The sequence below is a fragment of the Coregonus clupeaformis genome, chromosome 17 (genome assembly GCF_020615455.1).
Source record: "Coregonus clupeaformis isolate EN_2021a chromosome 17, ASM2061545v1, whole genome shotgun sequence".
In the NCBI taxonomy this organism is placed as follows: Eukaryota; Metazoa; Chordata; class Actinopteri; order Salmoniformes; family Salmonidae; genus Coregonus; species Coregonus clupeaformis.
The window spans coordinates 32,566,406-32,579,426 of record NC_059208.1 but is presented as its reverse complement, the minus strand read 5'-3'; the positions used below and the strand labels follow the sequence as shown (position 1 = coordinate 32,579,426).

Genomic DNA, 13,021 nt, shown 5'->3' with positions numbered 1-13,021 from the left:
GGGACTCACCAGTGTCTCTCCAGAGAGCACCTCCAGCAGAGAGATTAGGTTGTGTCCATCTCGAAGGTCCTCGTACAGGTCAGTGATATGTCGCTGGGCCTGGGGAGGGGAGAGGTCAAGAGAAACAGTTAGAGACGAGTCACAGAGAGACACAATGGATTCATTATGGTTCAATGCACTTGAAGTTAAAGGGTTTCTCTGTTATCTATAAGCTGATCAGCTGTGAGGAATGAATGCTGCTTACGTACTGTAAATACTCATGATCTAACAAGACCGGTGCTCAGAAAAGCTCTGTTCGTGAAGGAACAACACTGTTCTTGACAATATAATCTGGGATTAGGGATCAAACATAGAGCCCTGTAATTTTCCATAATAACTAATAACCAAGACTTTTGCTATTTCAGTCATTCAGGCTAAAACACTCTTGCAATCACTACTTTGGCAGACTGGAGTCACCATTGTATTTGAAACTAAAGAAACCTCCAGTAATGCAACAGTATCCCTGTCGGTATCAGTCAGTAACAGTCAGTATCTCTTGATTGTATTCATACTATACTACTCACACACAGCAAAATCATCACACCAAAAAATCTAACATCAACAAGTGTTTGTCTGAGAAGCTGAAGATGCATTGCTTAGATCAGTGGTTCCCAACTTTTTTAGGTTACTGTACCACCAACTGAATTTTGCTCTGCCTGTAGTACCCTCTCATGTGCATTTTACATGTTCTATGTTCTCATGAGGCTTCTCAAGTACCCCCTGTGGATAGGCCAAGTACCCCTAGGGGTCCTACTACCCCTGGTTGGGAACCACTGGCTTAGATGAGTGACCTGAATAGTTTCCATTAAACATTTTGATTTACAGATTGATAAAACTACTTGTTGATCTTCTTATCCTAATTTGATTTAGCTAATAGCGATGCAATTTATAGAAAGGGTCACACAACCTCCTGCTGTAGCAATTACAGTGACTTTGTCCAAAGTCAAACATTTCAATGCCTCTTGAGAGTTAATTTGATAATAGGGTATCTTTCATATGCCACCTAATAAAATAGCACTTAGTCCTAAGCAATTGCCAGATTGGTTTGATGGGACATGCTTTGGTCGGCCACTTTGTTCTGCAGGCAGGCTGAAGCAGCGATTACATTAGGAAGATAAGAGAGGAGGGAAAGAGACACAGATAGGACAGAGGTTAGAGATTTAGGTGCCCGGCTAGAACGCCTGAGGAGAGGAGCCGCAAAAGAACCCATGCAGAAAATAATGCGTGTCCACTCAGCACTCTGAACAGGCCTGCTCACAGACAATCTGCACCTACCTCTGCTCTCCAGTGCTGATGGAAGGATGGAAAGACAGGATGAGAAATGGAGGAGAGGAAAGAAGAATGAGCAAAAAGGTGGACGTTCATTTGACTGACAGAGAGAGATGTTAAAAACAGTGTGAGATTGTTTGGGTAAAATATACAGTACTGTCTTGCGTTGCTCAATGCCTTTGTTTTCGTATTATGCCAATCATATGTAAAATGTATGCACTGAACTTAAATCTATATTTCACCATAGTGAAAAAGACCATAGGAAGAGTGAGATGTCCCACTTGATTTTGCCTGAACAACAGCCCTCAGGAATGAGAGGTGTCTGACTGGCAAGGATCCACAACTAGACCTGTGTACCTCCCTCCCTGTTAATCCCATGGTCCTATTCTGAACAAGGCCCAAACAGCCCTGGGGTAGCCAAAGCCCTGACCCACACAGGTCCACTAGATCCACATGAGAGGGATTTCCTTTACAATGGAGAACCAACTCAGGACAAAACCTGCTGGCTCTGAGTCACCAACCGTCCCCGTGCCAGAGGATATCTACGCCCCTCTCGCATGAATCACACAGACATTTCACACAGAGTTTGACACACTTGAGTTCACCGGTGAAAAACAAAAAGAAGAGGGAAATAGAGACTCCTCACTTTGACTTCTCTGATTCAGCAATGAGATATAGTACAGCAGACTGCTAGGGCGCTTTAGTTAGTTGGTTGATTCCACATTGTTTCAAATAAGTGAAATCCCTCATTTTCTGTTCACTGACACTTACACAGTCCATATATACAGTATATTCCACCCTCTTCTGAGGAGGGTGGGATAGCAGGAGCAACTGTACATCCATACTGTAAGAGGCCCCTAGACACCCTTGCTAGGGGCCTCAGCATATACTGAGAGTAACAGAAACATCTCTTCAAGAGAAACTAATTGAAAACTCTGTAATGTGTCCCACTAGCCAGAAACCCTCACGGGTCCATCACCTCCACCCTGGTGCTCTCTCTCTCAGTCTGCCCACTCCAGGGCTATGTCCCAAATGGCACCCTATTCTCTATTTTGTGCACTACTTTTGACCTGTGCCCTATGGGGAACAGGGTGCCATTTGGGATGCACATTAGAGCCCCAGAGGCCAGACTGTCTGTGGGCCAGATGTGTGTGGAACATGACCCATGCCCAAAACTCCAGCCCACCTCGCTCTCCTTCATAGAGCTAAAGCGAGACCAGATGCTTGTGACTCACTCTCACACATAGCACAGAAATAGCATGTGTATACGTACTGCCATTGTGCTGAGAACAAAATCAAAACTGGTATGAAAATATGTTTTCAGCACAAGTAGGGTGTTTATTTTCCAAGTAGCTCCAAATCTTATTAGGAAAACTATGTGAATCATAATGGAACTGTATGGTACAAATCCATGTTTTCCAGTAAAAGTACAGTGGTTTTCCAAGTCTTTTTATGCAAACCAAGCTTCCGTTTGAGGAATGTCGGATGATTCATTCTATTAATGCAGCACCAGATGCCTGTGTTTTCCTCTTCTTACCATAGACACTTGGACTTCAACAACAGGCAACCAAAAATATGTTTTTGTGACTGTCACTGTAGAAATATGACAGTGGCCTGTATGGGAACCATTGTACAGGCTCTCTAAGACATCTCAGGCCCTTTCACTTATCTACCATTATCGTTAAGCAGACCCTGAATAGTCTGCACTTAACAAACTGCTCAAGCAGTGATAATTGTAGTAACTTGTATGTTTTATGACCAGCTGGCTGGATAAACTACCAGAGAAATGGATGCAGTAATTTGGCCATTGGCATCGTTATACAGTATAATTATGTACCGTCTACGTCAAAAGTACATTCAGAGACGGACGGTTGGACAGAACATCAAATATTTGACCAAATTTGCTTCTAATCAACCTAATGGTCAACATTTGTTTTTTCCTATCTTGCAGTTTTCAAAGTCGCTATCATGTGAACAGCTGTGGATTGAGTGAACCAAGATGAGTCAAGAAATATGCTGTAATTGCAGCAATTAAATAATAAAAAACGATTTACTGCTCATATGATCAATTGAAGCCTTTTTAAAAGCTTTTGGTCAACAGTTTGCCAAGAGGCAGAGAGCATGAAGCTTTGCACCGTGTGCTCTTCAGTCAGTCAGAGTATAGTGACTCATAACAGAAACATTCATCTGCTGCCACTGACAGAAAACAAGACCCTCTGGCTACGTCCCAAATGGCACCCTATTCCCTATATAGTGCACTACTTTTGACCAGGGCCCTATTCCAATGTGCATTCGGAAAGCGTTCAGACCCCTTGATGTTTTCAACATTTTGTTACGTTACAGCCTTATTCTAAAATCGATTAAATTATGTATTTTTCTCATCAATCTACACACAATACCCCATAATGACAAAGTGATAACAGGTTTTTAGATATTTTTGCAAATGTATAAAAAAACCAAAAAACAGAAATTTAGACCCTTTGCTATGAGACTCGAAATTGAGCTCAGGTGTATCCTGTTTCCATTGATCATCCTTGAGATGTTTCTACAACTTGATTGGAGTACACCTGTGGTAAATTCAATTGATTGGACATGATTTGGAAAGGCACACACCTGGTTATATAAGGTCACACAGTTAACAGCGCATGTCAGAGCAAAAACCAAGCCATTAGGTCGAAAGAATTGTCCGTAGAGCTCCGAGACAGGATTGTGTCGGGGCACAGATCTGAGGAAGGGTACCAAAAAATGTGTGCAGCATTGAAGGTCCCCAAGAACACAGTGGTCTCCATCATTCTTAAATGGAAGAAGTTTGAAACCCTCAAGACTCCTCCTAGAGCTGGCAGCCCGGCCAAACTGAGCAATCGGGGGAGAAGGCCTTGGTCAGGGATGTGACCAAGAACCCGATGGTCACTCTGACAGAGCTTCAGAGTTCCTCTGTGGAGATGGGAGAACCTTCCAGAAGGACAACCATCTCTGCAGCACTCCATCAATCAGGCCTTTATGGTAGAGTGGCCAGACGGAAGCCACTCCTCAGTAAAAGGCACATGACAGCCCACTTGGAGTTTGCCAAAAGGCACCTAAAGGACAGACCATGATAAACAAATTTCTCTGGACTGATGAAACCAAGATTGAAATCTGGCACCATCCCTATGGTGAAGCATGGTGGTGGCAGCATCATGCTGTGGTGATGTTTTTCAGCGGCAGAGACTGGGAGACTAGTCAGGATTGAGGGAAAGATAAACTGAGAAAAGTACAGAGAGATCCTTGATGACAACCTGCTCCAAAGCGCTCAGGACCTCAGACTTGGGCGAAGGTTCACCTTCCAACAGGACAACATCCCTAAGCACACAGCCAATATAACGCAGGAGTAGCTTCGGGATAAGTCTCTGATATGTCCTTGAGTGACCCAGCCAGAGCCCGGACTTGAACCCGATCTAACATTTCTGGAGAGACCTGAAAATAGCTGTGCAGCGACGTTCCCCATCCAACCTGACAGAGCTTGAGAGGAGCTGCAGAGAAGAATGGAAGAAACTCCCCAAATACAGGTACAGTGGGGGGAAAAAGTATTTAGTCAGCCACCAATTGTGCATGTTCTCCCACTTAAAAAGATGAGAGAGGCCTGTAATTTTCATCATAGGTACACGTCAACTATGACAGACAAATTGAGAATTTTTTTTCCAGAAAATCACATTGTAGGAGGTTTAATGGATTTATTTGCAAATTATGGTGGAAAATAAGTATTTGGTCACCTACAAACAAGCAAGTTTTCTGGCTCTCACAGACCTGTAACTTCTTCTTTAAGAGGCTCCTCTGTCCTCCACTTGTTACCTGTATTAATGGCACCTGTTTGAACGTGTTATCAGTATAAAAAACACCTGTCCACAACCTCAAACAGTCACACTCCAAACTCCACTATGGCCAAGACCAAAGAGCTGTCAAAGGACACCAGAAACAAAATTGTAGACCTGCACCAGGCTGGGAAGACTGAATCTGCAATAGGTAAGCAGCTTGGTTTGAAGAAATCAACTGTGGGAGCAATTATTAGGAAATGGAAGACATACAAGACCACTGATAATCTCCCTCAATCTGGGGCTCCACGCAACATCTCACCCCGTGGGGTCAAAATGATCACAAGAACGGTGAGCAAAAATCCCAGAACCACACGGGGGGACCTAGTGAATGACCTGCAGAGAGCTGGGACCAAAGTAACAAAGCCTACCATCAGTAACACACTACGCCGCCAGGGACTCAAATTCTGCAGTGCCAGACGTGTCCCCCTGCTTAAGCCAGTACATGTCCAGGCCCATCTGAAGTTTGCTAGAGTGCATTTGGATGATCCAGAAGAGGATTGGGAGAATGTCATATGGTCAGATGAAACCATAATATAACTTTTTGGTAAAAACTCAACTCGTCGTGTTTGGAGGACAAAGAATGCTGAGTTGCATCCAAAGAACACCATACCTACTGTGAAGCATGGGGGTGGAAACATCATGCTTTGGGGCTGTTTTTCTGCAAAGGGACCAGGACGACTGATCCGTGTAAAGGAAAGAATGAATGGGGCCATGTATCGTGAGATTTTGAGTGAAAACCTCCTTCCATCAGCAAGGGCATTGAAGATGAAACGTGGCTGGGTCTTTCAGCATGACAATGATTCCAAACACAATGCCCGGGCAACGAAGGAGTGGCTTCGTAAGAAGCATTTCAAGGTCCTGGAGTGGCCTAGCCAGTCTCAAGATCTCAACCCCATAGAAAATCTTTGGAGGGAGTTGAAAGTCCGTGTTGCCCAGCGACAGTCCCAAAACATCACTGCTCTAGAGGAGATCTGCATGGAGGAATGGGCCAAAATACCAGCAACAGTGTGTGAAAACCTTGTGAAGACTTACAGAAAACATTTGACCTGTGTCATTGCCAACAAAGGGTATATAACAAAGTATTGAGAAACTTTTGTTATTGACCAAATACTTTTTTTCCACCATCATTTGCAAATAAATTCATAAAAAATCCTACAATGTGATTTTCTGGACTCATTTTGTCTGTCATAGCTGACGTGTACCTATGATGAAAATTACAGGCCTCTCTCATCTTTTTAAGTGGGAGAACTTGCACAATTGGTGGCTGACTAAATACTTTTTTCCCCCACTGTATGCCAAGCTTGTAGCGTCATACCCAAGAAGACATGAGGCTGCAATCGCTCCCAAAGGTGTTTCAACAAAGTACTGAGTAAAGGGTCTGAATACTTATGTAAATGTAATATCCATTTTTTCTTTTTATTAGTAGCAAAAAAATTATACAAATCTGCTTTTGCTTTGTCAATATGGGGTATTGTGTGTAGATTGATGAGGGGAAAAAACTATTCAATACATTTTAGAATAAGGCTGTAACGTAACAAAATGTGGAAAAAGTCAAGGGGTCTGAATACTTTCTGAATGCACTGTATAGGGAATAGGGTGCCATTTGGGATGCACACACTATCTTTACCATGCAATGAGTAAACCTTCTTTAATATTTTAGCAGTATATCCCATTCCAGTTGAGAATGTAATGTATCTATCCAAATCAGAGCCACAGAGCACAGATAATGGCTTAGTTACAAGTGATTTCTTCAATGAGACTCTAAGCTGGTATGTTGTCCTGTGTATCACATAGATATGTACAGTTGAAGTCGGAAGTTTACATACACTTAGGTTGGAGTAATTAAAACTCGTTTTTCAACCATTCCACAAATTTCTTGTTAACAAACTATAGTTTTGGCAAGTCGGTTAGGACCTCTACTGTGTGCATGACACAAGTAATTTTTCCAACAATTGTTTACAGACAGATTATTTCACTTATAATTCACTGTATCACAATTCCAGTGGGTCAGAAGTTGACTGTGCTTTTAAACAGCTTGGAAAATTCCAGAAAATGATGTCATGGCTTTAGAAGCTTCTGATAGGCTAATTGACATGATTTGAGTCAATTGGAGGTGTACCTGTGGATGTATTTCAAGGCCTAGCTTGACATCATGGGAAAATGAAAAGAAATCAGCCAAGACCTCAGAAAAAAAATGGTAGACCTCCACAAGTCTGGTTCATCCTTGGGAGCAATTTCCAAACGCCTGAAGGTATCACGTTCATCTGTACAAACAATAGTATGCAAGTATAAACACCATGGGACCACGCAGCCGTCATACCGCTCAGGAAGGAGACACGTTCTGTCTCCTAGAGATGAACGTACTTTGGTGCGAAAAGTGCAAATCAATCCCAGAACAAATCAAATCAAATCTTCTTGGCCACATGCGCCGAATACAACAGGTGCAGACATTACAGTGAAATGCTTACTTACAGCCCTTAACCAACAGTGCATTTATTTTAAACAAAAAAGTAAAAATAAAACAACAACAAAAAACAGCAAAGGACCTTGTGAAGATGCTGGAGGAAACAGGTACAAAAGTATCTATATCCACAGTAAAAACGAGTTCTATATCGACATAACCTGAAAGGCCGCTCAGCAAGGAAGAAGCCACTGCTCCAAAACCGCCATAAAAAAGCCAGACTACGGTTTGCAACTGCACATGGGGGACAAAGATCGTACTTTTTGGAGAAATGTCCTCTGGTCTGATGAAACAAAAATAGAACTGTTTGGCCATAATGACCACCGTTATGTTTGGAGGAAAAAGGGGGATCTTGCAAGCCGAAGAACACCATCCCAACCATGAAGCACGGGGGTGGCAGCATCATGCTGTGGGGGTGCTTTGCTGCAGGAGGGACTGGTGCACTTCACAAAATAGATGGCATCATGAGGAAGGAAAATTATATGGATATATTGAAGCAACATCTCAAGACATCAGTCAGGAAGTTCAAGCTTGGTCGCAAATGGGTCTTCCAAATGGACAATGACCCCAAGCATACTTCCAAAGTTGTGGCAAAATGGCTTAAGGACAACAAAGTCAAGGTATTGGAGTGGCCATCACAAAGCCCTAACCTCAATCCTATGGAACATTTGTGGGCAGAAATGAAAAAGCGTGTGCGAGCAAGGAGGCCTTCAAACCTGACTCAGTTACACCAGCTCTGTCAGGAGGAATGGGCCAAAATTCACCCAACTTATTGTGGGAAGCTTGTGGAAGGATACCCAAAACGTTTGACCAAAGTTAAACAATTTAAAGGCAATACTACCAAACACTAATGGAGTGTATGTAAACTTCTGACCCACTGGGAATGTGATGAAATAAATCATTCTCTCTACTATTATTTTGACATTTCACATTCTTAAAATAAAGTTGTGATCCTAACTGACCTAAGACAGGGAATTTTTACTAGGATTAAATGTCAGGAATTGTGAAAAACTGAGTTTAAATGTATTTGGCTAAGGTGTATGTAAACTTCCGACTTCAACTGTATGTGCACTGCAATGTTTTAACTCCCTTGCAGCTGCTTTCCTCTAAAATTGCTGAATGAATTATGGACCCCTATAAAATACATGGATGAGATGATCACATTGAATTGCAATGAGCTGAATCTAGTTGTGCATGTTTTTTGGGAACACCCCATTACAGCTTTGGTTATTGTAAAGTTTAGAGTAGATGAGGGATGAGCTCAAGAGTGAGGTGTTATATGTCCTCATCTTACCTTCATCAAGTGCTTGTTGACCCATTTCGTGAAGGTCTTTTTCTGTACCCGGTCCCGTTCATCTATAGGAGAGAGAGAAAGTGATGGTCAATATCAACAGCATGCAGACACTCAACTTCAACTAAGAGACCAAGAGTTATACAGATATAGAATTCTGTAGTCTTTGAGGTAATGTCTATGGGGATCACAAAAAGTGTGGATAGTTCATACAGTTAAGTGGGGTGGTATGCTCACATCCATAACACATTTGTCCCAAGTACTGGATCAGAGAGGACAATAATGTAGAACAAACAAATACAAAATATATACTCTCAAAGTTTCATTGGACAGTCCTTACAATGCCTTGGCAACATATGAGGGGTGAGATGGAGTACCTTACAGTGTTACTATTTGTTGCTCAACTGGGGAAGAGCATCCTCCCTAAGTAAACATGTTCCACCTTGTAATACTGTTCTCAGGTCTGTTTTTGATTCCACCGTGTGATTATTAACTCTAGGGGACTGTCAACACATGTCTGATTATGGGGAAGAGTGAAAACTGTCCTGCTATCCCACCACATCTACCAGCAGCAGGCGTGAGTAGTACAATGTTTTCCACACAGCCTAACAAGGCACCTGATCCAAGCCTGGCAAGTCCAATGCCAAGGCAACCTAACTCTCACTTCCCTATTCAGTCTCATTCTGTACAGTAGTTTAACACAGCATTAACGTAATACAGTAGCCGGCTATATGTTCTTATCTATGCTTGAAATATAGAGACGGCTTGAGAAAGTAAACATTGACTACAACTCAATTGTATCAAAGCACAGCCTAGCATGGGAATTTAAGCTATTATTCCTTCATAAGCCATCTGTGACTTGAGAAACAGAGTTTGACTTCATCCTCAGGATAAGCTCTTAGATCAAAGCAGATCTCATGTGACAATGAGAAAGAATAGAACAATGTCAGCGCCTGGGGAGTCATAGGGCAGGGCAAAAGAGGAGAGGATGTGCCCCACCAATGCCAAATCCCTTTACTGGTACTGCCTGTGAATCACACATGCATGGTGGCTTGGAAAAACTACACCAACACAGAAGTGGCAACTTGAGGCGCCACACAAAACATTTCCTGTCGTGCCAACGCAGCATCCCCATGGCAGCCAAGTCAAATCCCCCTCAGATATGTTTTTAACAGTAAGGCTACATCCAAATGGCACTCTATTTCCTATATAGTGCACTACTTTTGACCAGGACCCATAGGACTCTGGTCAAAAGTAGTGCACTATACAGGGAATAGGGTGTCATTTGCGATACATCCTAAGAGTCCCCCTGCCGTGACACTGACTATGATCTACAGAAGCAAAGGTCAAGGTGTAACTGAAAAAAAAAAACACTTAACATTCCAAGCCCAAAGACGTTGCAGTTCAAAACATCATAATGGGAATTGAAATCCATTTATCCTGATTGTGTGTTTTTGGTTGTAAAGCTCATTTACAGTCTGGAACACTTTCCTCCGAGCCATGGCTATAGCCTTTCATAGTCTGAGATACTGAAACAAGGGTTAGAGTTAAGGGTTAGCCTTTCATAGTCTGAGATACTGAGACAGAGGTTAGAGATTAATTGGGAAGGTATCCGATCTCCTACAAAAACCTTCAGTCTACTGCCATAGTAATATATAGTGCTCTCAAAAACAGCAAGACTATTTTTATTGGTCTATTCTCTCAGCAAACATGTATTTAGTTATGGTCCACAACCGTATGTTTTAATTGGCTGTCCTAAAGTAATCTGCTAAAGTAAACTTGAGTGATACTTTAATAAAACAATAAGGCTGGACAAAACCAGTGACACATGAAGGGGTGTGGCCCTTTGATAGCCATAACATGGCAGTGCTGTGACAGTAATGGACAATGTCTCCGTTTGTACATTTTACTTACATGAAACATAAACTAACTTGGCCTAGTGGTTCATAATTACATAGACATAAACTGTCATATCCACCGACAGTTGGGTAATCGCAGGTAATCGTTTGCAATACAAACTAACAAGCGAAAGCTAAATATTTCAACACAGATACATGAGTCACATGATTTTAGAGGAAATCATAACTAGGGAAAAAAACATCAGTTACTCAATCAAATAAAAGCTCAATAAAAGTGAAGTATTTCTACCAGATTAAACCAAGCAAAGATCTGTCTTTCTTTTTGAGAACAATTAAAACTCCAACTAGACTAGCCAAAACCATAAGACACTATGATAATTCTACCTTTCCTTCCATCGGTGGCCTTGAGCATCCCCTGGTAGTAGTATCCCTCCTCAGTGAAGACCCTGTCACTTCCCACACTATCAGTGGAGTAGGTTCTGTAAACCGGCTGCATTGACATCCCGCTGTCAGTTAGGCGCGGTTAACTCAGAGTAATAACAGTAACAAATACAGTTTGTAAGGTTACTCTGCCTAGTCTCTGAAACTTCTGCTTCTCTTTATTGCTCAAAACGCTGCTTCATGAAGAGCGCAGAGAGAGCATGTAGTCAAGTGGGTGTGTTGTAGCTCAAGCCTGTGATTCCGTCCCTGCTCTCCCCTATTTCCCTCTCGCTTTCCCTTTTTTTCTCTTGCCTTTGCAAAATGCCTGCCTGCAGGCTACAATGTCAGGGCCCGTCATTCCCTGCTCTGTGTTGTGTGCACTGAAAGGGAACATCCCATATCCTTCCAGCCCAGCCCACCCAAGCCCACCCTGGCCAAACCTCAGCCTAGCCCAGCACCTCCCTGAGGGGGAGAGATGGTGGAACACATAAGGAGGCTGATAGCTAGACAGGTTTACTAGGGAAAAATACAGAACCACCATATGATTTGTATGGATACGAAACCTTCACAATTATTTCTATGGGCATTTTTTACAAAAACATTTATTCCAAAGAAATATAAATGTTTTTGTTAAAAGCGCCCATAGAAATAATTGTGAAGGTTTCGTATCCATACAAATTTTTCATGAAAATACTGATGCGCTTCACCTGCAAGACAGTGTATTCTGCTTAATCCTATTCCAACGACTTGACAAACTTTCATAGGACAGCCAAAAGGGCATTTGATTTTCTAAGTTTGCAAACAGGAGCAGAAAAACAGCAAACAGTCAACGGAAGAAAAACAATCCTAGATGAGTGGACATCCCCTAATCTTACTCATGTAGGAACGGTTTAGCCATACAACCATATAGTAACGGTCCACTAGAATCTGCTGTAGCCACTTAGGGCTCCACGTGTTCTGGCCAGTGGTAAGTGTGTGGTGAGAGAGGAAGACTGTACATGCAACTAAAACCACCACAGCCCACACTGAATGAAAGGTCTGTATTATAGCAGACCAGACCAGACCAGGGGGTATAGTACAAGGCAATGGAAATGAGTCATCATCCATTCCATCAAATGGCACAATCACAAGGCAACCCTTCATTATGAACCGTCTGTTTCCATCAGTACAGAATAAGAGGGAAACCTCCATCAAGAAGTGTTTTCATCAAGGAGCCAGTACACCGTGGAGGGTTGACTTGGAGCAGACTCCAAGGCTGTGTCCCAAATAGCACCCTATTCCCTATATAGTGCTTTTGACCAGAGCTTAGGGAATATGGAGCCATTTGGGATGCAGCCCAAGACAGGAGAGAATGAATCAGTTGTAGACAGAAACAAAGTGCTGATCAGTTTCCATGTTTGACTAGAAGGGTTAATGTTATTAAGCATTTGGTTTTGATATGTTTTTTTTCTCCAAACTGATTGTAAATCTAGTACATTAGAAGAGCTTTGTTCGGTATTGCAGAGCCTGGTCTACGAAAGTAGGAAGAAAATAAATAAATAATTTAGAAGTTGGCTCCCACCCAGGCTTGCCAAACTAACCACACTGTTCATGACAAGGAAGCCAGTGTCTGGATTTAATGGGGGACATCAAAACAAGACTGACTTAGTGCTGTGAGTGTGCCTATCTTGATAAAAACATTCCATATGTCCATAACTAATGCAACAAAAAATAAATGTATCTGGTGAAAGTTTAAACTGGACATGCACTTCACTCAGAAGACAGTTATGAACTGTGTGATTTGTAAGGGTCAAGGTCATAGCACAAGTCCAGACAGACATACTAGCGGGCG

General features: G+C 42.3%; 1 protein-coding gene across 2 annotated transcripts in view; it reads right to left on the bottom strand.

Moving 5' to 3' along the window:
* LOC121586262 (plectin) overlaps nt 1-11,349 on the bottom strand; it is a 64,385-nt gene extending 53,036 nt beyond the window's left edge. The window contains exons 1-4 of one of the 2 annotated variants that reach the window (XM_041902820.2): nt 11,155-11,349; nt 8,915-8,976; nt 1,315-1,329; nt 10-99 (exon numbers count right to left, since the gene is read on the bottom strand). In XM_041902820.2, coding sequence (XP_041758754.1) covers nt 10-99; nt 1,315-1,329; nt 8,915-8,976; nt 11,155-11,272 — 285 coding nt within the window. In that variant the 5' untranslated portion in view covers nt 11,273-11,349. The remainder of the gene's footprint in view (nt 1-9; nt 100-1,314; nt 1,330-8,914; nt 8,977-11,154) is intronic. The other variant, XM_041902821.2, reaches the window with a different exon arrangement.
* Nucleotides 11,350-13,021: the final 1,672 nt, after the last annotated feature.